We start from the raw sequence: 26,213 nt of genomic DNA on the forward strand, positions 1-26,213 counted from the left end.
GGGTGGGTGAGTGAGTGAGTTGTGAGTGGGTGAGTGGGTGAATGAGAGTGAGTGAGTGGGTGAATGAGAGTGAGTGAGTGAGTGTGAGTGAGTGAGAGTGTGAGTGAGTGAGTGAGTGTGAGTGAGTGAGAGTGTGAGTGAGTGAGAATGTGAGTGAGTGAGAGTGTGAGAGTGAGAGTGAGAGTGAGAGTGAGTGTGAGCATCACCACCTTGTCTAGGTGGTGTTGGTGTGAGAGTGAGTGTGAGAGTGAGTGAGTGAGTGAGTGAGTGAGTGAGTGAGTGAGTGAGTGAGTGAGTGAGTGAGTGAGTGAGTGAGTGAGTGAGTGAGTGAGTGAGTGAGTGAGTGAGTGAGTGAGTGAGTGAGTGAGTGAGTGAGTGAGTGAGTGAGTGAGTGAGTGAGTGAGTGAGTGAGTGAGTGAGTGAGTGATCGAACCAGAGGCTCTTCAGCAAAGGAAAAGCGAAAGGAACGACGCTGCGCCCTTGTTCACTATAAAAGCCGTTATAGCTAGCACCATACCGTTTTCCGTAATGTTCGAATACGGTAAACAAGAAGAACTCATTGCCTCAAGGTTAAAAAACAAAGAACGCCAGCGATGCCTTGAGGAAGGCGCAAAAGCGCAAAAAGAAAATAAGCAGTGGCCGCGTTTCGGTGATACAACAGAAACGACTCGGCCAATGAACTTCCGGTGCGCGAGACGTGACCTGCACTGTACGGCGCCAATTCCGTGATTGGTATCCAGGAAGAGCCTGATACGGGAATACGGAACACTGTTGTGGCCATACCACTTGTACATTCGGAAGCACAAACCGCAAAAAGGAGGACGAAGAAGCGAAGCGAAATAGCGATATATGGCTCTTCTACTGTGTGCAGCCCCTCGGTCAATTTTGTCCCTTTAGGGCGACAACGAAGAGCCTCGTTATCAGACCTTGCTTGGTGCACAAGGCACGATCTAGTATATGAGTGGCATCCCTGTATATTTAAGTTTTCCGATACCTGAACCAAGAACATAACAAAGCGAATTAAGTAGCCACCACGTGTGTAAGGAGCAGCATGAAGAACAATATAGTATAGCCTGCTATTTCAGGTTGCTACACCTCATGCCTGCTCTGGAGTAGTCTTCTGCGTGACCAATACACGAGGAATTGTATTACAGGGTCAAAATGGTTTCCAGGGATAGTTCTCGTCCACAAGGTGGCCGTTAGTGTTCATTAATGCAAGAAGGCCGTGCGTAGAGAGCTAGATAAGCGTGTAAACCTGTAAATGGTTAGGTGGTATGTGCTGGTAAGAATGATGAACTGAAAGAAAGAGAGAGATTATAAATGTCGAAGGGGCTCCATCCTGTTGCAGGCCAGAAAACGAGCGTGGTATACTTTATTAATCAGTACCAGTTAGTTACCTCTCTCGTGCGGGAGACGAAGTCATGGTTTGCAATGCAGCTCCTCAGCAGCTTAAACGTAATTGGCTCACATTGACGCACAGCTCATACGCTTAGGTAAGCGCTGAAGAAGATACTTGTCCGCGCACAACTGGCGCTAGCAGTCGGCTCCCGCCGTCGACCATCGCAGCACTGAGCCATCAATATTCCATTTTCTTATCTTCCAAACACTTGCAGTCAAGAAACATTGCATGGTTACCCTTCCTTAATCAGATATTGCCTAATGATATCCTCTTCGAACTCTGAATCACCTCTGGTGCACGGGTCGAGCTCATAAATTTCACATTTGCGACATTTTAAGGAAAATTTTGGGTCTTATTTGAGGTCCCAAATTATTTCGGCTGTCTTCCTCTACCGTGTTTTTTTTTCTGGCGCCTTTCTCACCTCGGTTGTCGTCGACCTGCAACGTAGCCTGTTGGCGGTTGTGTGCCAATCTGTAAGAGCAGACCTGTCGTAGCTATCACATTATTTTCCGTCACGCTCAACACCCTGCATAATATATGCTTGTCGCAGCGAGCGACTTTGCACTGAACCCGTATTGTAGCGGATGAAATGGGTTTTATACAGGTGAAGGCTGGAAGGAACACAGCTGGCCGCAAACAGCTCAGAGCCCAGATCAGTCTGCGCGCGCCTCCCTCTTCTTCCTCCAAGTCCTCAGTAAGCCGCTACGCGGCGTAACAGTATGTACAAGTACATGCCTACGGGCATCGGGCCGTGCTTTTCTGCTTACGTGCGACGCTGACGTGCGGCACTGACGCGACGCGCGGTTAATAACATCACGAGTCACGATGCAGCACGGCGACTAATTCGGGAGCTGATGCTGTCGACATACTTTAATATCCCTGATTCGCTTTGGTGGACTGCGAAAACAGGAGCCCCGGGTCCTTAGCCCTGGTGAGCGCCGCTCACCCTGCGTCGCTGCCGTTGCTGTAGTCGACAAATGGCGCCTTCGCTACACGAAGCGCATCCCGGATGTTATTAAAGTTGACTGAGGGTTCAGGCGCAAAGTTTTTCGGGCACCGAAAGGGTGTCCTGATAAAGTTTCACTTTTCGCTTTACTCTGCAACGCAGGGAAAGTGGCAACAAGCTCACGGGTGGGCCATTTTTTTTTAAAGTAAGATATAAGAAATGAAAGAGGCGTTAATTTATTTTCAAGTTTGTTCCCCTTTGTGGGAGCTTCGAACGCTTTCTTTCCAACGAAAGCTAGGGCCTAATTAGATCTCCATTGTTGAGCTTGCAGCCTCTCTTTCTGTCTTTTGTTGTTGCGATCGCAGCCTTCGTAGCGCGAAGTTCAGCTTTAATAAACCAGGGTTCGAGCGGGGATTAATTACAAAGCACTAGGAAATTGCGTTTCGCGCTGTCAGTCACCTGAAGGCTGTGACGCAGGTCGGCTACGATAAACTTCGTTTCATCAATTCGCGATAACAACAGATACCTGCAGAAAATGTCGCAACCACCCCACACCCCTACGGTTTGTTCCGCGAAATGATTGACAGCGAATTGGCCGCAAGCATAAGCCCAGCGTGCAGGGTGTGTTGCTGTATATCTTTACGTCTGTTTCCAATACGGTATCCTGCTGGTAACAGTTACGAGACACTGGCCCAATACCAACTTCAGTGCAAATTTGCTCCCGCCCATGGCAATAATCTCATTAAGATAGCAAGAAATATTTTTTTCGTAAGGAGCTGGTTTGTATTATATTTAGCTTCGTGCTTTCGGCTTTCCTGTGCTTGATATGGAACAGATTTTTGATGCGACAACAGAGAAAAAAGACGACACGGATACAAAAATGTTTTCTCAAAATAGCTAAGCGAGTTAATACTAATGGCATCGACATGAACCAAGATATAACGCTATAAACCTTTGCGTTAGATATTGCCACCTAGTATTGCCAGGTGGCGCATACGAAGTAGGGGGACGACGACGAAGTAGGGCTCGCGCCGTGTGGAGTCTGTCGCTGTTGTTGCCCCAGCTTGCCTGGCCTTCCCTTTCGTGCCTACTAATAAACCCCCCTTCGTCAGCAAGTACGTTACAGTCTGGTGTAGGCGCTGGGTAAGATCCCTGTATATGTCTAATACTCCTCCGCATACCCTGGGCTCCAGTCCTTCGCTGGTGGACACCCCCGTGCACCGTGCTAGCCGGAGAAACCAAGGCCTACCTCCCGAACACGGGCTTTTAGAGTCTGCAAGAGCACCCACCCATCGACCTGTTATGCCAGCTGCAGCCTACTATACCTTGCAGAATCCGCGACTGCCCAAACCATTCCATGGCAGTCAGCTCGAAGACGTCGAAGACTGGCTGGTCGAGTTTGAACGCGTGGCCTCGTTCAACCAGTGGGACGACGCAGCCAAGCTTCGAAACGTCTTCTTTAGCCTGGAGGATGGGGCACGTACGTGGTACGAGAACCGAGAAGATGCGCTAACATCATGGCATGAGTTCCGCCGACGCCTGCTGGAGACCTACACCAGCACGGATCGCCGAGAACGGGCTGAACGGGCTTTGCAGTCTCGCATTCAAATGCCGAATGAGTCTGTAGCCATGTACGTGGAGGATATGACTCGGCTCTTCCGGCGAGCTGACCCGGCCATGCCCGAAGAGAAAAAGGTGCGCCAACTCATGCGCGGCGTCAAAGAACAGCTATTTGCAGGCCTCGTGCGCAGCCCACCATCGAACGTCGCTGCATTCCTTGCCGAGGCCGCGACGATGGAAAAGGTTCTTCAACAACGTTCTGCGACTTACAACCGGCCCGTGCATGCTGCTGCAGTCACCGAATCGTTTGCCACCGCCGGGAGCCACCCTGACGATTTGCGCGAACTGATTCGCACCATCGTGCGTGAAGAGGTCCTCAAGTTTTGCAGCCCTTCGCAGTCTGCACTTGGTTCGCTTTCCGCTCTTGTTCGCGAGGAGGTGCAACAGGCGTTCAGGGGTCCTACCGTCGAAACACCACCTCTGCCGGGAGACTACAGCCGCCCCACCTATGCCGAAGTTGCGAGACGCCCGGCTGCAGCTTCGCCACCGCCGATTCCAGTAACGCCTCCTGCACCGCTGTCCCCAGTTCCACCAGTCCCGTATTTCGACGATCGCCGAGTGCACTTGCGGAAGGCCGATGTCTGGCGCACACCTGACAACCGGCCACTCTGCTTTCACTGCGGAGAACCAGGCCATCTCTACCGCAATTGCTCTTATCGACGCATCGGTCTGCAGGGCTTTCGCGCCGATTCGCCCAGACCCCGGTTTGGCCACCGGCCTCCAGCCATTGAAGACTTCCTCGCGGAACAGCGACTATATAGAATCATCGAAGATATTTTTCTGTTAAACAGTAAATATTCGAGAAACCTGAGTAGATTTTTTTTCTAGCTATATGGCGTTTTTCACATGGAAGCTGATCCTTAATTAGTTCCCTGATTAAAACATAGTCGGTCTCAAGGAATTCGTTTAAATACACTGAGAAAAGTTACCTAATTAGAGACATTAACCAAGAGGAGCCACTGACAGCAGTACTGAGGATGCCCCCTTTGAATGTTCCTCAATTTAGATAATTATAAATCTGTTAGGTTATTCTTTAAAGCGCGTTGTAGAACTGCTTCAGTTCCTAGGTCGAAATTATTTTTGTGCACGTTTCTCAGTTTTGCGGAAAACGGGAACTTGCGCTAAACTGTAAACAGGAGCGCAGAATCGGGGAACATCAGGCAGAGAAAGAAGTTGGCTTCATAGACCTGTAGCTCCGCATCATGTTAAAGTGTGCTCCACCTTGTGTGTGGCTTGAAGTCTCAAATGAAACTTTTTGGTCACGTTTAATAAAATTTCATGCAAATGAGCACAGTGAATGAATTGAGAAACGATGGTCGGTATATCCCTAAATGAGCCTCTAGTGCACAAAACCAAAGTAATGTTCAACAGCCTAGCAAGGGAACAGCAGTTCGCAATTGGTAGCGAGGGCCTGGAAGTAGTAAGAGAATATGTCTACTTAGGGCAGGTAGTGACCGCAGATCCGGATCATGAGAGGGAAATAACTAGAAGAATAAGAATGGGGTGGAGCGCATATGGCAGGTTCTCTCAGATCATGAATGGTAGCTTACCAATATCCCTGAAGAGAAAAGTATACAACAGCTGTTTCCTACCTGTACTCACCTATGGGGCAGAAACGTGGAGGCTAACAAAGAGGGATCAGCTTAAGTTAAGAACAACGCAGCGAGCTATGGAAAGGAAAATTATAGGTGTAACGTTAAGAGATCAGAAGCGGGCGGTGCGGGTGAGGGAAGAAACGCGGGTTAATTACATTCTAGTCGAAATCAAGAGGAAGAATTGTGCTTGGGCAGGGCTTGTAATGCGAAGGCAAGATAACCGCTAGTCCTTAAGGGTAACGGAGTGGATTCCAAGAGAAGGGAAACGTAGCAGGGGACGGCAGAAAGTTAGGTGGGCGGATGAGATTAAGAAGTTTGCGTGGATACAGTGGCCGCAACTGACAAAGGACAAGGTTAATTGGAGAGACATGGGAGAGGCCTTTGCCCTGCAGTGGGTGTAGTCAGGCTGATGATGATGATGATGAGCCGGTAGTGATGAAAATGTAGATGACGACGATGGCTTCTCTATAAACTGCTGGTGCCGCCAAGACTGAATGAAGTGAAACTTCATTTTTCATTGTTTTTTTTTCTTGAAAATCCCTTTGCAGGTTCTCGTTCACATTCATTCGAGCGCTTCGTTTCCCAGTAGGTTCAACTCTGCTACATAAATCTTTCACTCTGATACAAATATTACCGGGAGGAAGAAGAAGGATGAACTACTGAGATTAAGAAGGGCGCTGAAGAGCAGCTATGTGAGCTCATACAGTAGGGGGAAAAAACGCTACATTAGGTCCGGGCGTGGTTCCTGCAGCTAGGAGATAAAAGCAGCCACGGCGAGGTCTATGCACCCTCCCCGATGTTTACCGCTGCTGCGATGGTGCAGCAGCGGCCGCCACTAGTGCATTTCTCGGCAGTGGAGGGGGTGGGAGGCGGAAATTACATTTATATAGCCGGGCGTAGCCGGACTGCATGATGGCGATCATCACGTAAACGTGCTTCGTTGGTCCCCCACCCCTCTTTGGTTTTCTCTTATATAACGAGCGACCGGCTGAGCGTTGCGTGTATGCAACGTCAAGGGGGCGCGGTTAATCTGTTGGCGACCGCTTGACCGGACGGCTCAATGTCCTGCTCTGGCAGGCACTCTTGATGTAATAGCCTCGTCCTCTCTAGGAGATTGTCGGCGGTACGGCTGCGGGGCTACAGAGTGGCTCCTCTAGACGAGAGGCGTAGCAAGAGCCCAGAGCTACGTGATCCCTGCGCGAACCGATCCACCGGGCCGATGCAGATGCGTCGCAGTTTTCTTTTCTACGCTGTTCGGTTCCGGCTCATCGCCTCTAGTAGTTAGCGGGGAGGAGATTATCCCGGCGCGAAGGTGCACAACATCATTAGGTGCTTCTTTTTTTGACCCCCGTTCAACAGACTAGCTGGCGTTTCTTTAGATTAGCTATCATTAGTAGTCGCATTTATAGCCGCTGGTTTTCTGGTTCCTATCTTTGCTTTTGTGCGTAACTCCTGGCACCGAGGCAGACTCGATGACGCGTGTCAAAGTAATTGGCTTTCTCGTCCGTTCACGGTGACTCTCGAAAGACCTCTACTAATCGTTGCAGCGCCAGTGGCAGTTCCAAAGGGAAGACTCCTGCGTGTTGGACAAGACTGGTCACTCCATCTACTGAGCCTAACGAAAAGTTACCCAACCAAGAAAAGTTTTTAGTACCGATGTTTTCATTGCAAGCAGAAACCGGCCAGGAACTGGTTAGAGTATAGAGGACGGCGAGCTTCGCCAGTTCATCACGAACAGGACAACCTCTATGGGTTTTCTTTTTCACTGTTGCTGTTTTGTCGGGCACTGTTTTGACTCAGGTAGGCCACAAACACGGCACTTTCTGCTGTTAGCAGGGTAGAAGAAGGATGCATAGTTTCATCATTAGGCGGTATAGGGTGATCTCGGTTCGTGTACTGATCTCCCTGAAATTAGAAGGGGGTGGGCAAAGAGAGTATTGTAGCGCAATGTTTCTATTAAGATATTGCAGTTGAACGAATGGATGTGAACGATACCACTAGAGAGAGAGTAAAAAGGAATTTTATTGAGGAAAAGGTGGAGAGGTCGGCCGGTGGTAACATGGCCCTGGCCTGCTACTCCGCACAGGGGAAAGGGAAGAGGAGGAAAAGCCTAAGCCTCAGCCTCAGGAAGGCTTCTGAGGTAGCGCCCGATCGCCATCCTTTGTCCCTGGCGAGAAAGCAACGAGAGACACGAGCATGGGGCATGCGCACTCGAGCAAGCGGCATTCTGACGAAGAGCCTTCCGCCGCACTGCAACCGAAAATCGTAGTATTTCGATGAAGCCAATAAGATTAATGACTAAATGTTCTTGCGGCTTTCGATTGGAGATTTTAACTGTGGCGAAATATTTTTGCGCCTGTGGTCTAGTGGTAACAAGACTCTTCAATTGAACGAATGACAAAAAGAAAAGTCACAGACGATCAGTGCGATTCTTGTAATGAACTGGTCCCGGTTTTCAGCTCCGGACAAGCACAAATTTCTCTTCAGCTATGAAGATTCGAAAAAGCTGTGATTCTCTCCTTCCTGACCCCACGGCTGCGAGCAGGTGTGCTATGATGACAATCATTTTTTTGTACGAATTCGGTTCTAATTTCAGAGATACTCCTAAACGGCAAAATTGGCGAGGAGTTGTATGCGCCAACCGCTTAACGAATCTGTCCCATGTTCTTTCGGAACATTTCCATCTGTTTTCGCAATAGATACATGAAAACTAGGCACAAGAAAAAAGATAAGCTAGCGATAACCAAACGCCGTGATTGTCCAGCTCACACAGTAACGTCATTTTTCCCAAGAACTGTCATATTTAACTTATAATGTTCTTGAACATAGATTAGTTTATACCTACACCCACTTTTTATGCAATACCCCAAACTGGGGATACTAAATATAATAAAGTGGTGTGATTTCGAAGTGATGTGATGAGTCATCAGCTTTCAGAATGTCCGAGTACCTTTCATTGAATTCACATGTGGAATTATACTAACCCGACGCAGTAATTCACCTAAATCCATTTTCTGATGTGGACCTATTGGTCAAATTTTGGAGTCCTTAGGCATTTTTGGAGGATGGGCTAACCTTCAAATTATAGGGTGTCTCCTCAAATAAAATAGCTGCGAAATCTCGCACGCGTGTTGTGACCAGAAAAACTAGGTCAGATTTTTTTTCTTTCTTTTGCATTGCGTCCGACTTGTCAGGAGTTTCGAGCAGCCGTAGAAATTTCAATTCGAGAATCGCACACTCATGAGCCCTCGTCATACAACTCCCTGCGGTCCAACCAACACTAGATTAAAGCTGTTGTGATCGCGGTTGCGCTCGGAGTACCGCGACCAGGAAGACAGCAGCGAATGGCTTTTGCCTCCAATCTTCAATCTTCTCTGAAGGGGCCGTATGGCCCGCGTTCGCTCAGAGAAGAAAGCTTTGGTCATCAAGCGACACGTCGCTAACAGCGGGTGACCGAGGCACCTCGAGAGGAAAGAAAACGAGACAAAAGAGGAAAAATGCATACAAGAGAAAAAAAAATGACTGGAGCGTTAATAGACAGCCGTTGCGCGGATTTCGTCTTGGCTTCCTGTTTCCCACCTTTATGTATCTCGTCCCTAAGTGGCGTTGCCGACCCTTGACATTCTTGGGAAACAAAGGCAAGGCTTTGAGGGAAGGGGGGTTACGAGGACAAACACTGCACGGAGCGAGTGCTTTCACGCGTTCTTGTCAAGGGAGTGTTTCGAGAGCTGTGCCGAGAGCTCTCTGAAAGGGAGCTGTTTACCTCAGAAGGTAGAGATAATTGGGTTATACGAGAAAGAGCAACACGCAGCCGTGAGAACACATGAAACCTTAGCGCAGCGAAATAGACTAAAAAAGAAGGAATGAAGGAAACATCTAAAATATAATTACAAAGGAAAACAAGCGGGCCGCCGCGGTGGCTCAGTGGCTATGGTGCTCGGCTGCTGACCCAGAAGACGCGGGTTCGATCCCGGCCGCGGCGGCTGGAATTTCTTTGGAGGAGAAATTCTAGAGGCCCGTGTACTGTGCGATGTCAGTGCACGTTAAAGAACCCCAGGTGGTCGATATATCCGGAGCCCTCCACTACGGCGTCTCTCATAGCCTTAGTCGCTTTGGGACGTTAAACCCCATAAACCAACCAACCAACCGAAAACAAGCGTCATGCGTTACGAAGGCGATAAGTTAGGTGGAGGACCGAAGTATGATCAAGAAAGAATCGCCTCCTACATCTGCCAGACATAGAGAACTAAGGCTGTATGAGCAGGCTCTGATCGACATGCTCAGGAAAAAGACGGTATCACGCTTCAGTTTTTGGCACAAATCAGATTTACCGTATTTTTCAATGTTTCACATGTACTTGCACATTTGTTGCATTTGAACATGTGTTTTTGGTTATAGTTGCGTTGTGTGTGTGCGTAAGCGCTTGTGTACGTATGTATGTGTGTGAGGTGGGATTAAAGTGCCAAAGCAGCGTGGGTTGTGAGGGACGGCGTAGTGGACGGTTCCGAAATAATTTGTACCATCTGGGATTCTTTAACGTGCACTGACATCACCCATGCATGCAGAACACGAATGCCTTGTGCTTCGCTTCCATCGAAACACGGCTGCTGTGGCCGGGGTCGAACTCGCCTCCTCGGGTTCAGCAGTCGAGCGCCCTAACCACTGAGCCAACCCAGCGGGGCTTGCGTGTGTGTGTGTGTGTGTGGGGGGGGGGATGTTGTGTGCGTGCGCGTGTGTGTTGTGTGCGTGCGTGCGTGCGTGCGGGCGGGCGTGCGGGCGTGCGGGCGTGCGTGCGTGCGTGCGGGCGGGCGTGCGTGCGGGCGGGCGTGCGTGCGGGCGGGCGGGCGGGCGGGCAGGCGGGCGGACGCCACTGGTTTTCGTATCACTGTCTGCGCAATGTCCAAAGCATCGACGGTGCTGATCGGCGTGGTTCAGTCGTATTCCCACACTTCGCTAATCAAGGTGGGCGTTGCTCTTGCAATTCGCTGAGTAGCTGAGCAGAGTAGGACAAGATGAGTGGGTCCTTGGAAATTGATATAAAAGAAGCTAACGCTCATCAAAACCGAGGAACACAGAAGAGAAAATGTTAGATTCTTTTTTTACCGTTGTTGATTTTAGTGGGAAATTACGTAGCTGCGTAATCAGTTTAGATAGAATTAGTTTTATAGAAATCTGAAGAAAAAACGACGACATGGCGCCGTCGGTATCAGTATAGTGGCGTAATTTTGCGGGTTCTACCCAAGCGCAGTGATCGTGATTCGCTGTGCGTGCTTATCTGGAAATTACACACGTAGTGATCACAGTGTCTAGCCACTTGTTTGTCGTAATGTTCTCAGAACTGTATAAACTAGACCAACTGCCTGTACCCTCTAGATAGATGCGCCAGCTGTCAGATATCGCACGAAGCGAATGCGAAAGAGAAAAGCGAGTAGATGTGGTGAAGATTTGCGTACGGAAAGAGCGAAAGCTTGTGCTGAGCCCTTAACAACACAGCGTATTTTGCCCGGCTTGACAGCGCACTACAGAAAACACACTAACCGCTAAAAATTATCGTCCTCGCGTGCCTTGAAAATACGGCTTAACCTTAACCACGTGCCTGCATGCAGTATTCCACGAACAACGCTACATCAGCACACGCAGGGTGATGAACGAGCATGTGTATTTAATTCCTCACGACCACGCCTACTATCCTTTATTATATGCGTGAAATACACAAGCCTACTCTCTGCGGGGTAGCCTGTGCAGACAGGGTTCCATTTTTCTGGCAAGGTAGACACATCGGCGCTGTTGTTTAAGTGGAGGCGCGTCCGGTCTGCACTTTTCTCAACGAGCGCTCAGGAAGGCGACCTGGAGCACTTTCACATTTTTATTTTCCTACTACACGCAAACAAGTCCGCGAAAGCAGACAACTTCAGGGTTGTTAAACATATGGCCTTCCTTCTGCGTGTTAAGTCGACGGATATGAAACATTCACTGCTCTCCCATTCGAGGCACACACACACGCGTTCAAAACTTCTGCAAACAAATTTCCCTTAGCGTGTTATATCAACATTGAAAACTTTGTGCGGCACCCCCTTTTTGTTAAAGTGTTGCCAAGTGAAAACAAATCTGGTGTAGACAACGGACGTGCAGTATCCAGTAGACACGCTGGAAGTTTTGAAGGTTACGCTTTCCGGAGAATGGGCCGCACTAACTAATTTATCCAACACTCTTTCTACTTTGGAAAAAGAAACGCGTCCCTTCACCAACAGCAAAGCTTTGCGTCGAGTTTCGGCCATGTTTCGCAGTGTCTTTTCCCCAGAGAAATAAATATTGAAATTGACAAATTTATAGAAGGCGCTTATTATATACTAACTTACATAGTAATGTAATATATAAGACTCGCTTGGATATTTTTAATTTGCAAGGAAAGCGGGACTTTGAGTGTACGTTAGGAGGCGGCCAGCTTTTATGACTTGTTTCCGAAGAAAGATTAAACGACCTTCAAACTTAATGTTGCGAAGAACGTCTTGTTTACGACAGACTTCCTGTATCACGTGAGCACAGCTTGACCTTCCCTCGTCTCCACAGCCTATTACGGTCACTGCCGATCGAAGCACTGAAACCAGCTTCTGCGGCTAGCTTCACGAAAGGAATTAGGGCGCCGGAAGCTTATGCGGTTGACATCATGCTTCACTCGTTCATCGCATTCGGGTAGATGGTTGGCTCTGACAGCGAAATGAGAATCCAGGCGAACGACGCCGATCTGGGCTTATAGCCTGAGGAAGATGTCCAAAATTCAGGTAACCTACATGCCATCAAGGAAATGGAAAAAAAAACACATTCCTTTCCATGGCTCCTTTCTTTCCTTCTATCTTTCTTTCTTGCTTTCTTTCTTTCTTTCTTTCTTTCTTTCTTTCTTTCTTTCTTTCTTTCTTTCCTTCTTTCTTCCTTTCTTTCTTTTTTTCTTCCTTTCTTCCTTTCTTTCTTTCTTTCTTTCTCTCTTTCTGTCCTTTCTTCTTTCGTTCCTTCTTTCTTTCTCCTTCCTCTCTTTCTTTCTCTCTTTCTTTCTTTCCTTCTTCCTTTCTTTCCTTCTTTCTTTCTTCCTTTCTTTCTTCCTTTCTTGCTTTCTTCCTTCCTTTCTTTCGTTCCTTCTTTTTTCTTTCTTTCTTCCGTTCTTTCTTTCTCTATTTCTTTCTTACTTTCTTTCTTTCTTCTGTTTTTCTTCTTTACTCCTTTCTTTCTTTCCTTCTTTTTTCTTTCTTTCTTCCGTTCTTTCTTTCTCTCTTTCTTTCTTTCTTTCTTTCTTCTGTTTTTCTTCTTTACTCCTTTCTTTCGTTCTTTCTTTCCATCTTTCTTTTCTTCCTTCGGTTCTTTATTCCTTTCTTTTCTCCTTTCTGCCTTTCTTTCTTTTAATTTCTTTCCCTCTTTCTGTCATCTGTTTCTTGTTTCTTTCGTTCCTTTTTTCTTCCTTTTCACCTTTCATCTTCTTTCTTTCCTTCTTTTTTCTTTTCTTTCTTTCTTTCTTCCTTTCTTTCTTCCCTTCCCCTTTTCTCTTACTGTATTTCTTTCATTTTTTATTTTTTCTGCTTTCTTTCTCTCTTTCTGTCTTTCATGTTAATTTTTTTCTTTCTTGTTCATTTGTTTCTTTCCTAATTTCTTTCTTCCTGCCTTCCTTGCCTTCTTTCCTCACTTTGTTCCATCTCTTCCTTCGTTTCTTACTTCTATTTGCTTTTTTTTATCTATAATACACCAATGGGGCCTGGGTATCCAGGATAAGCACTACACGCTGGGGCGGCAAAGCTCGAAAACTCATTTTTAAAAAAAATAAAAGGAATACCGCAGACGAGGCAGTGCGCTTCAACGAAATTGCCCATTTCGTGTACCGTGATTTCCGGCATGCACTCCGCATACCAGTATACTCCGCCGGGCTCAATTTTGGATTAAAAAAAATGTTTTTACAAGATTGTCCTCATTTGATAATTACAATTGCATGGGGCATTTTATGTGTCGCTATCGGGCGATATCGACAAATAAAATGCAGTATATATGTCGCGCCATTAGATAGCCTGCGAAGCACACACACAAAAAAAATCGTTTAAGCGTGCATAGCCGGTCAGCTGCACACGGAAATTTAAGGCATCCTTCTGGCTCAGTTCTGCGTTCCAAGAGTAAGTTTAGTTTCTCGTCGCCAAAGATGAACACCGTGAACACATCTTGGTGTTAAAACCTTAATTATAACGGAGTTGGAACGGCAACTAGCACAGAAAAACCTAACATGTAAATTAAAACTGTCGCAGAACGCTGGCGAATCACGGCGCCGCCGTCAGCTTGATCACCTGAAAGCCAATGATGCTTGCACTACACTGTGCGTTCTAGTACGCATCCTCTCCGACAAGCAAAAAGCTGGCCAGAAGATGGAGATGTTAGCACGAAGCAGCGCTTGTTCGTGCACTCGCAAAATGTTTAGATGAAGGCTGCGACCAGCGCATTACATGGTTAATGAGTGACCGTGTGGTTCCCTTAATGAGCGCCCATGCCTGCGCCAACCCTGCGGTCAGCAGTTGATGCGAAGCCGTTCAAAAAGCAGCACTATCGAAGAGTCTGGTAGCAGGAAGGGAGTTTTTTTGATGGGCGGTAGTTTCTCCGCGCCACTGCCAACGTTGCGCCTCTCATTAATGACGGCAGTGTGCTGGTTCCTCACGCCGGTGAGGTTTTCAGCGGACTGTTCTTGAGCGGTAGCAAGTGCGGCGAAACTGTAAATGAAAGGAAGTGCTGCGATTTTTTATGCGAAGCATACTAGCCGCACAACCGAGCTCTTCCTTGCTGCGCCGCGCGCGGCCGCGTAGCTACCACTTGACCTACATCGGCGCACCACGTGATATGACGTGACAACAGCTGTGAAAGCTGGGGCTCAACTCGTGCGCTCGCTTGCGGACGCGCAGCCTCCGCCGGCGGTATGCTTCGCATCCTAGGCTTAACCATAAGCTAAGCCAGGCCATTTTTTTGTTTTTGTGCGTGCAAACGTCACAATTTTATTCTGAGGAATAGCCATCAGTAACTGCTGCCTTTTCCGTGTCCCTTTTCCACTTTTGTGTTATGAGGCGGTAGAGACGATTCTAAGACAGGGGCACATCGTTTTGCCTTTCTTTTCGCAAAATTATTCTCTGTTTCTCTCTCTCAGTGCGTTTACTTTTGTAAAATTTTTATACGAAAGACAAACAGCATGTTCATCGCAATAGCTGCTGCTCAGACCGTCCATTTCGCATTCAGAGTCCTAATTTACATCCAACTAAGCGCAGGCATACATTGCGAATCACCATCTGAATAATGTCTGCTTTCTTTTGGCGAAGAGGGATTATGAGAACTAGAGATCTCAATTTATTTATTTCTTTATTTATTCACTTTGTTCTTTAGTTAGTTAGTTAGCTAGCTAGCTAGCTAGTTAGTTAGTTAGTTAGTTAGTTAGTTAGTTAGTTAGTTAGTTAGTTAGTTAGTTAGTTAGTTAGTTAGTTAGTTAGTTAGTTAGTTAGTTAGTTAGTTAGTTAGTTAGTTAGTTAGTTAGTTAGTTAGTTAGTTAGTTAGTTAGTTAGTTAGTTAGTTAGTTAGTTAGTTAGTTAGTTAGTTAGTTAGTTAGTTAGTTAGTTAGTTAGTTAGTTAGTTAGTTAGTTAGTTAGTTAGTTAGTTAGTTAGTTAGTTAGTTAGTTAGTTAGTTAGTTAGTTAGTTAGTTAGTTAGTTAGTTAGTTAGTTAGTTATAGTAAATTTTGCTATATAGCTTTCGGGCTGCACGCCGGATTTTATAGCGTAACCGGACTGCTTGAAAGCTAAAATTAGGGCTTTGCAAATTATACACGATGTTATTTTAAATATTGGCCGAATTAGCATAAAATTCCCAACAGAATTCCTTGCACAGAGCGCGTACAAAGAACCAGGCACGGAGTATATCTACTGGATGTGCACATTCTTGTAAAAATATGTTAAGCTAAAATCGAGTCCCGCTGACTGTGTACCGAAAATTACAGCACTCGTGAATGCAAACAACGAGCACTTCTTAATTAATAATACGCGAGGGTCAAAGTAGGGCAGGCTGGTCCGACTTGAAGTGAACTCATTCGCATCCGCGGCACCCAAGCACAAGAAACAGACGAGCTTAGGTTGACATTTACATAAGTCAGCCACCCGCTGTTTTCATCTAGCGCTGGAAAACACGCTGGACGCATATTGGCCCGAGTTCTGCATTATGAGCAAGCTAGAAATAACATTCCCGAAAGCTGGCTTGGACATGAAATCCCAGCAAACGGAATTTTGGTGGTCGTGCAGACGGATCGCGAACGACGGGCATATGCAGGAGCAATTTTTTTAATACGCCTACACTCAGGGGGAATATATCGGTCTCCTTCTGGGTCGGTATAATAAAACAATTTCTTTCGCAGTGTTTATGTTCCCAGCCCGAAATCTTAGATTGAGGTGGTGAATACTGGGCTCAAGTCAGCGATCAGGAGCGCGAAGAACAAAATTGAAACGTGATTTATTGTTTGCAACACGTAAGTATGCAATCTTTGTGCACAATATTTTGTATTTGTGCTTTCCAGTGTAATGCTATTTGAATAGTATGTCGATGATAATTAAGGATAGCAAATTTTACCACGGGATGATGGGTCAGGGTAAAGGCGAATCAAAGCGGCCCGCGGACGAAAGTTAACGCAGGTGCGAGTTGTAGGAAAAGTTATTACGAACATCAGAGGTTGGGACAAATGCAGAGAAAATAAGTATGCAAAGTAAAGAGCAGAGGCCATACGTTTAATTTTGTACCGCAGTAAGTACAAAGTCATCCTTAAGGAATTGCAGCAACGATTTTACTACACGACCAGAAAAAATTTCTAAAACAAACATGAATTTACCACCCACCAAAACCAGATTTCGTCAAACCTTAGATTTCGGCTCCGCTAATAGTCACGTGTGTGACGTAAACAACTGTGAGAAGGTGATTCCTCTTATCAAAACATTTGCTGGTGGACTGAGGCTCCCCCGTAACCCTTGTTCACGTAGTTTTGCACTGTAAGAATGGCCGTAAGTTTGTTCCAATCCTCCGTCAGCCTGGGGTAAAATGCGCTAAATGGTTCAAAACCCGAGGCAAAGGGAATTATTGTTAGGTTACACAGAACAGACTTACTGTACGCCTGGAATAGAGCAGTCTTCTATCTTTATTATATCATCTTTTCACTTATTTTTTGTCATATAGTTATGTGAACTAGAAATTCGGGCCAGTAAATTATATATCATGAAACGCTTCTAATTTACTCCTAAATCTGCCCACTCAATTTTCTTTTTCACAAGGTATCACAGAAACGCACAGCAGTCTCAGATTTAAATCTTTCTTTTGCGTAGTGCAAAGAAGCTATCATCGCCACCTGAGTCACGAGAGCCCTCTGGCGGCGCTTTGAGTTGCATGACACAGCAGAAACGAAAAACAATTGGCAGAAGAAAATTGGCTGTAATTTTTGCTTGCCCTGGCAGAAGGCTGCATCTCACTCGCCTTCAAAAATGAGCGCAGTGTATGCCCTCAGCAGTTCTATTTAGCTGATTTGACTAATCTAGAATACGGGCGTTACCCGACGGGCTGCGAAGATGTCATTCATCTAGACGCAAAAGGGTCTTCCGCAAGGCGGCAAAGAAGAGCGATGCACGCACGGAGAGTGTTTCACAGCGAAAATCTCTCCGAAGCACGAAGACCGCGCTTAATTCCGTCAACGCCGTCAGGACCGTCAGGTTCCACTAAGGAAGTGTTCTGGGGACTATGCAGCTTTGGGACACGCCGGTAATAAACTTCAGAACTTGTCGGACTTGGGCTAGTTGCTCAGGCATTGTAGGGAAAATAAATATAGACACACGGTGCGCTTACTTCCAGATGATTTTTAATCATGCAATGAAACGGCATTTATGGTGTTGGAGTTGTGCTTGCTTACATGCACAGAATAGGTTGTCTAAAAGGTGCCTTTGACTCACGGTAAATGTTACTTGTGCCAAACAAGACGTTTAAACAAAATGTGTGATAAGCATGGTTGTACTGATGAAAATAGAAAAAAAGGACCCCTCATGAGCTGTCACTGTCTTAAGTGTGGCATTGCCTGCCTGCCACCATGAGTTTCAAAAATGTGAAATGCTTTTCAGTAGAAAATATCAGGTGATGTCAGAACTCATGGAAGAAGTGGAACTAGCGCGAGCTTGTGATTAATGTTTACTGACTTTTAAATACTTCTCTTCATTAAGGAATTGACTTATGTTTCGTCGAGGCCAAGCGGCGGTCGATAAAAAAAGAAAAAAAAGACACATCGTTCACCACTCACTGGAGAAGGGCTGCGTAAGCATGCGTATACGGCAACACGAGAACATAAATAAGTCAGTCTTTCTTTTTTCTTTTAGCGCTTTTTTATCCGCACAAGAAATTTCCAACCCTAAAGTCTGAGTGATGCAGCTAAACAAAAATATCGGCACAAAAACTGGGACGATACTCAATCTACTTTTAAGTGTACAATGCGAAAGCATTGGACATCTCTGCCATGCAAGCACTGCTTCTGTTTCATAGATTCACAGATGGCGGGCAGTTCTCATATCGCAACTAGCGCAGTGGTGCAGCGGTTGAGCGACGCGCCACTAACGCGGCAGGTAGCTGTTTCAAACACATGAGCCGGTGAGGCTTGTGAGAGCCAGGTTGCTCTTCTCGAGCTCCCGCAAGGCCCAATTTTGCAGATAGTCCTTCAGGAGGCTTTCTATTTCTCGACCAATGAGTTGATTCACAGTGACACGGTGGGAAGGTGGCAAATTCAAAGAAATTTATTTGAATTAATTTCATTGCCACCTGCCATGCTGGGCAGGTTGCCAACAACCCGGTGGGCCATCTGCTTTTTCGCGACACGAACGGACGGACGCCTGTTTTTCTCGTGAACGAAACCTCTACTGAAAAAGATTAAGAAAAACTACAACAGATAACCTTCTACTTAACTCGAGCAGTTCAGCGAAAAGTTCTTCCCGCGGCGGCGTTCTCAATGCTGTTCGTCTTCGCGAGTACGCTGTTCATCCGTTAGCACAAGTTTAGCAGGCTGCGTCTCAGTCCACGGTTCGGGCAGAGCAAAGGAGGCAGCTAGTCTGGATAGTTCCCATTTACGCTCTCGATACTCCTGAACGTAGCCTGCGTTTGTTTGGTGACGATGTTCGGTGTCACAGCGAAGCCATCCGCCTCACGTACAGCTGAATTCTGTCATTGCCGACGCTCCTTACGGTCACCGGCACGAACCCTGACAGCGTCTGACCCGATCTGATGAGACCACGTCGTCCTTGGAGTAGGGGTTGTACGCCCCTCGCGACGACCTCTCCGAGTCGCAAAGGGGACGAAACAGCCACGGGCGCGTAAGGAGAGCTCGTGCTGCGTTCTAGCTGCGCGGTTTGTACACGGGTCAACGAAGCTCATCCCGGTTGAGCTCCCTATGACAGCGCAGCAAAATTCGGAAATAATTCTCAAACTGTCTTTTATGAGGTGGTGTCCGTGGTGAAACGCTTTTTAATGCTAAAAAAGAGAGTTTGGGGGTCACAAAACCCCGCTACATGGTCGGTATCCTTAGTACGGGACACCGCACGACGAAGCCCCGTCTCGCGCCCGCTTTACCAGTATGGAGCAGTTGAGGAGGGCAGTCTCCCATGCCTCTCGGGTGGGGGTGGGGGAAGGAGGTAGGTGAGAATTCTGAGTACATGCCCACACCATCTGAAAGATATCGCAGATCTATCTACAGTGCGGACAACGAGGTTACCTGTATATGTACACTCCGTATCTTTTACGAGGCTACCTGTATGTGTATACTCCCTGTCGGTGGAAAGGTGCACTGTCGACGAAGCCAGGGCTGGCACGAGATAATCAGGGAACGTGTTCAAAAAGACGTTGACGCTAGTGATTTCTCCTAGCTAGGCAGTGCACTATCTGTCCTATCATTGGTTGTTGTGACTGTAAAGAGCGCAGCTGCTGGCCAATCATGAATCGTGCTTGCGAGCGTGTCAATAGCGACGCATAATTGGATGCTGATTGGCTGAGCTCAGCTCCAGCCTCCACAGCGTGGTATCGACAAGACGGAGAACAGAGTTCTAACACAGGTCGTGCGCTTAATACCCTGATGGCTAACTTCATTAATCTGTTTGCTCGTACCAAGACTGTGTTGCGCAGCCTGTGAGATAAAGGCAAATTTTGGATGTCTTACTCACAGTTCAACGTAAACGAATTGGCTTCGCCTCACTTTGTACAACGCATAAGCGATCACAACTCAGTTTTTTACGAAATGAAACTGGATTTCGTAGGATTACGAATACGTGACAGCAGCCGATGTATACGTAATTTTTCATGAGCAAAGATAGCGGATATTAACGCTGCGCTTTGTGCACATTGAGTTGTATCCGAAACCATAACTGAAGATTGGCTTTTAAGCGAGCTTTGGTCTTGGTTTAGCAATGGAGTTCTGGACCGACACGTTCCTTTTGACCCAACTTGAACGTTAACCAATGGGCGAAATGAAAGTAAACCACGGCTCACGAAGCCAACGGACTCGTTACGCATATAAATTGCTATGTCTCGACATATTTTTTGCGCGGATCTCAGAAACAAGGTTTCCACGTTGTGAGTTTGAGTCTACTGGCGAGAACACTTTTAAATTCTTTTCCCTCAAGATATACACTGTATCTTTTTTCTGCTGCCGGACAAGCACTACATACACCCTATGCACAAATACGCCTATATGGGAGCAAGAACGGAGTAAAAGGTCCTCTAGCGTACACCCTTTTATAAAAGGTTGTGCGCATAGAGGGAAGCTTACTCCATTTTCACTTGTTTGTTTTTTGTTTTTTCTCTACGGCACACACACTTTCTTGTAAGCTTCTTTTAGCTGGAAGCATGTTAGGAAGTTGCGAAGAGGTACGGTAACGGTTTTATGCGATCACATAGAAGCCTCAATGGTGCATAAAGCGGGCGGTAACAGTCCGGCGTTGTATAGAAAAATCATTATTGGTTGATTGGCAGTGACGTCATCAGCCCGGAAGTTACGTCAGCAGACCGGTGAATAGCCATAGGCTGCAGGGAAGTGACATCACCAGACCAGCTGTGACGCCACCGGACCAGGTCCGTCTGTGTGACACCTCCACCGGCCAATCATGGCCGGTAGCAGGCGGTGCACGGGCAGATCAACCAGCTGGAACTCTTAAACCCCACCAGTCACTTCTGGCATGGACATCAACAGCTCCAAATGCTATAGCATTGCCAACACGTAATGGAGTTTGGAGTCCCTGTTTTTTTTTTTTTTCTCATTCAGTTTAGATGCGCGTGTCTGTTCCCACTTTGTAATAGTTTTTCGGTGAAAACGCGTTCTCCTATTTCACGTTTGTAGGCACACGTTTGTATTTTGCTTCATAATGCTTTCAAAGCGCAGTGATTCAAAAGTGATTTTTTACGCGGTAGTCACGTTGTCATGTCTTTGCTTAACTGGAACTTCTTTCCCTGAACCTTGCTGCTAGTTCTCAGCTTAGCCGCATGTATCGTACTTGTGTATTGCCTACTGATATGTGCACAGACTTTCTTGTTTGTATCTTTTTCCCTCTATAAAGCAAAGAATTTACAGGGGGCATTAAATGCACTGTGTGTTAACAAAGCGATAGCGTTAGAAACTGTTGATGACTTTACCGGAAGTAACGTCACTCCCGAATCGAAATACACTCCCCGCGACCGGGATCGAGCTCGCTTCATTCAAAGCGGCAGCCGAACGCCAAAGCCACTGAGCCATCAAGGCCGGTCCACTATAACGCCAAAAGGCGCTGTGGTTATCACATAAATAAGCTAAATAAATAAAATTGCTCAAAAAGACAGAAAAGCGAGTTGTTCGCCACCTGCTGTTCTCCATTTGAGACGCCACCTGTTGTTCTCCATTTGAGATTAATATGCGTTTCGTCTCCGCGGAGGAACCTAGTCACAAAGTTTTTTTCTTCCACTCGTCAGAGCCTTTTAGAATGGAAATTACCTTATAAATTAAAACTTCTGTTTACTGTGGGCAAAAGAGCGGCACGGCCTGGACGACCAGAATAATCTTATTGACCCGGAACACCCAAATAGCTACGGCAAATGGGGCTACGGGCTAACGGCTTCACCCCCTGGCGGCCGCCCTCCAACCCTGGCTCATAATAAAAGCTTTTCTCTCTCTCTCTCTTTCCGAGCAGTCAGAGTATTCGACCGAGATGGAGTTTAAGTACGTCGAGAGACACTTTTATTTTAACTTTAAAATTTTTTCTCTGCACAAGCGAATAACGTATTCATTACTATCCTCGGAAGCGGAGACGGTAGCCGGCTGAATGACGTTCTTCTCTCTAAATAGGCTAGAGAAAAAAAATGAAAAAATTATGCATGAAAGATCACGGGAAAAAGGTTTCTCGACGGCAACAGGAGGCAACGGCTGTTACGAGCCCCTCAGCGTAGTTCGGGCGTAGTTCTGGAGTAAAGTGCTCGTGCCGGCAATTTCTTGAAACGTGACACGTGTTCCCGAAAGCAAGAAAATATGTGGCAGGAAATTGTTTTTCCTCGTCGAAAGCAGTCGAGGTTGCTACTACCTATTTTGTTTGGAAGTGCAGCCATTACCATAAGTTTAGACTTTTGTGTATGCACAGGAACGGGGTATGTATATTATACATTATAAATGATCATTACCATAACCCGGCGTCTGCGCTAAAGCAAGGAGCTACCATGAGTACACGAAAAAGTACGGGACACATAAACTTTGAGGTATAACATGATTAACATTAATTTAACCAGGGCAGTGAAGTAGATTTGCTCAGCGATTGTGTAAACCAAGTTTGAACTTGTCTGTTGTAGGTAATTCTCGTGAAAGAGAATATGTGTTCTCTTTTCATTGTCTGTGTTCGCCTCCTTGGCTCTAATGACTCGTAGGCTACCGCCTAGTCACAAGTATAAATGTGTTTGTTTAATAATGAGCGTCCTGCACCCAGTCAAAGCGTACTGGAAAGTTATATTGTTCATGCACTCTCATTTCGACCGAAACAAAACTGCTCAAAACATTGGTGCAGGAATATAAACTAAAGTTTCGTAGATTCTTCACGTCGTACATTACGGGAATAGATGCGCGCGGCTTCTCAACTGCAGCAGCAGTAGTGGCAGCAAAAACGAGGTGTATGCATTTTCCCATCGTTATATTCTCGACAAAGATAATTCCGTGCAGCACAGTGAACTCTGTTGTCTGGGAAGAAGTCCCCATGTTTTTGCTCGTGATGCGGTAAGCCTTCTCTTACTATTGCCTGAGCTGTAATTCAACCTATTTTGTATAAACAGTCAATTTAGAAGCGTAAAAATTTGCTAGGATGTTGGGAAACATTCTGGTGCACTCTGCGGTTCTGAAATTTCCAAAAAAGTTGTATTCATTATTAAAGGCAGTTTTATGACATTGTTCTAGGACAACTTAATCTGACGTAGCTTTATGGGCAGAAGACTTTGGCCATTTTTGCGGTGGTCTTTTTGCGAAAGCTCTAGCTACCGGGACTCAGTGAAATTGTATTGTCAGCAAGCATTTAATAACAAATCCGAAAAATTAACAAATCTGAAGAAAGCTGCGAGTCACAAACACCCTGAGTAGAGCAAGTTACCACGCTTTACAAGACTGATTAAACTTTCTATCAAGTTTAATTTCTCGTAACAGGTCGTTTCCGGTTTTTGAAGCCACAAATTTAAAAGGACTTGCATTGTCAGTGTAAAAAAAGAAAATTATGTAAAATAAAATATTCACTGGAAATTTTCTTCGTCGTATGGACTGGCAAGACAAATATGGTTAAAATGCAGTGATCGTTGCTGAATAAATTCGACTAAGGTTACCGTAGTTGTTTTTAATTATTTTCTGTAAAGAAAAAGAGGAGGTGCAATCGATTAGATTCGTGCAGAAGTCATCATCGTTAGGCTGCACACCCGACACAAGTCCAGCATTCTTGGGCAAAATTTTTTGATGTAGGAATATCGCAAGGAAGTGCAAATGAAATAATGAAGATAATGGTCCATTCTTGAGATGCGTAGCAAAATCTTTCTTTTAAAGTTTTTCCATCGCTGGCAACGAACAGTTAAGACTGCCATAGAAAACCAATGGGGAACGCTTTTGACGATATCAGAAACGTTAATAGCAAAGAAGTGCGAGCTCGCCGAGGGGAGATTTACGAATGTATTGATTGTTGCAGTGAAGTCTTACAATATATGAAAAAAAAGAATTGTTCATGAAGTACCTCCCGTTAAAAAAATGGTTTTGTAAAGAATTGGCGTGTTTGAAGTATAGAGGCGTGGATATGTGCTTCCCCTCACAACTCCTTTTTTCTCGAAGATATATAAGTAAAAACAGCGAATAGTTCTGCGAATTCGTGTTCAAGTGAGGGGAGTTTATAAGCCCTGATAATGTGCAACTGAGCAATTAGTAACACTTGAACACCGAAGCGCTGTTCTCTCTAGCCTTAGCCATCACCGCACAGCCTCGCACGATCCCCTCTGCTGACTGAACCGAGCGCACTTATAGCTTCGCGCATGATGCACCGAATCATTAAAGTGCACGACGAGTTCTCAAGGACCACGGTCTGCATTAGTTATAAAGCTGCTGCGGACGGCATCCGCGAGAGCTTGAGAAGGTTTTCCATCCCCATGGTGATCTCCACGGAGGACCACCACGCAGCATGATGGCGGAGAACAGTTCGTGCTCTCGCTTCGGGTCGCACAACATAATGACTTCGATGCCGCACAGCAAAACACACAGCTTCACACGGAATATTTGAGTCGACACTGCTGCGATCATTGCTGTGGGGACACGACCTCGTGACTCCGTGCCTTTAGAATATTGGCATTATGATATTGCTAGAAAAAGACATGCACTTGCAGTTACTCTATAAGTAACGAGAATTTGTAACAAGCTTTCTTTCTAGACATGAAAGTAAAATAAGAATGCAGATAGAAAAAAACAGTGGCTAACTGGTGATTCCAAATGAAATTTAAAATCTTTAGGGACGCTGTAACGTACGGCTTCATGATAAAAACAGCCAGGTTGGGTGTTTCTTCTAAAAGTGCAAAGAAATTTCAAAAACCTCAAGAATGGCCTTAAATTGTATTTTCATCAAAACTTAAACAAAAAAGTGATGAAAGAAACGCGTATTCATGTTTTTCATATCAGGCTCAAAGGGGAAATCCTCGGGGCAGTATAAGTGAGTGATTGAATTCGCAGTTTAGAGCGGAGTATGAGTGAGACTCGGTTTATGGTGATGACGATGATGATGAACCAATGATATTGCTGTACTTACTTGTCCAGGCGTCGCTCATGTCGAGGCCCGTGCCCCAGTACATCCACATCTGGACGCAGATGAAGGGCGACGAGCAGATTATGTAGAAGCTGATGACCACCACGGTGATCTTGACCGTCTTGATCTTGGCACGAGACAGGCCCCGCGCCGACGTGTGGCTGCGAGGCACCAGTGTCCGCGCGTGCGAGACGCAGTCTGCGCCCCCAGGCAAGGAGCTCTTGAAGCGGTACGCCTTGCCTCGGACCTCGACGTCCGAGCTCTTGCGCTTCAGGTACAAGTTCTGCCAGATGGCGCGGCAGATGCACACGTACGTGAAGACCAGCACCACCAGGGGAACGAAGAAGACGCTCACTGCGTACCAGGTGACGTAGGCGCGCAGACCCCACGGCTCGAGGTAGGTGCCCCAGCAGTCGTACACGCCGGGCGCCACCTCCTGGTAGCTGAAGACGAACAGCTGCGGCACGCAGCACAGCAGCGACACGGCCCAGGCGAGGGACACCAGCAGCTTGGACTTGGCCGGCGTCCACGAGCACTTGGACAGCGGGAAGCAGATGGCCTGGTACCGGTCTATGGCCGTGACCACGAGCACGTACGAGGACAGGTAGGGTCCCAGGATCTGGCCGTACTTGACGCACTTGCAGAAGAGGTTTCCACCCTGAAAGCGGTAGGTGGCGTCCCAGCCCAGCTGTGGTAGCACCGTGAAGAAGGCCGTGGTGAGGTCGGAGACGCACAGGTGGACCAGGAAGTAGTACATGCGCGTCATCTTTGAGCGGCGCGCGTTGAGCGCCACCAGGACGCACGAGTTTCCCGCCACGGTGAATGCGAAGATGAAGGTAAGTACGGCGAGCTCGATGAGCGCCAGCGACTCGTCGCGCTGGATGGCGGCGCTGCCCCAGTCGGTCGCGTTGCCGCCGGCAGCCGATTCGTTGACAGGGGGCTCCTCCTCCTCCACTCCAAGCGCCGTTGGCTGCACCAGCACGTCCTCGTCCACGAGGTTCATGTTCTCTTCTGTTTGGGGGTGAACGGAGAAAGAGAACAAGTGAGTGTCATCTGACTGTCAACCTTTTAATGGCCTAATTATGAACGAATCGAGGCAAGAAAAATTATTGCCTTCACATCATGTTAGCTAATGTACCTACATTAAAAAACCAACATCAAAATTTAGTATGCGCCGCCAATAGTTGAGAAATCTCTACGTCGGCAATTAGCAACAGCTAGCATTATGCCCATTATCTGCTGCTTTTCCGATTTGTGTGAAAGACCAAATCGAAGGCATCGAACACACTCGTAGGCGCAGAGACCCCTCCGTTCCCA

The 26,213-nt window shown here is 46.6% G+C and overlaps 1 protein-coding gene across 1 annotated transcript in view; it reads right to left on the reverse strand.

Moving 5' to 3' along the window:
• The window catches only part of LOC149341504 (oxytocin receptor-like), an 83,036-nt gene that overhangs the window by 23,227 nt on the left and 33,596 nt on the right, over positions 1-26,213 (reverse strand). The window contains exon 2 of the mRNA XM_089541982.1: positions 24,900-25,907. Coding sequence (XP_089398108.1) covers positions 24,900-25,907 — 1,008 coding nt within the window. The remainder of the gene's footprint in view (positions 1-24,899; positions 25,908-26,213) is intronic.

Source organism: Amblyomma mixtum, chromosome 5 (assembly GCF_055824585.1).
Source record: "Amblyomma mixtum isolate Tamu chromosome 5, ASM5582458v1, whole genome shotgun sequence".
Taxonomy (NCBI): Eukaryota; Metazoa; Arthropoda; class Arachnida; order Ixodida; family Ixodidae; genus Amblyomma; species Amblyomma mixtum.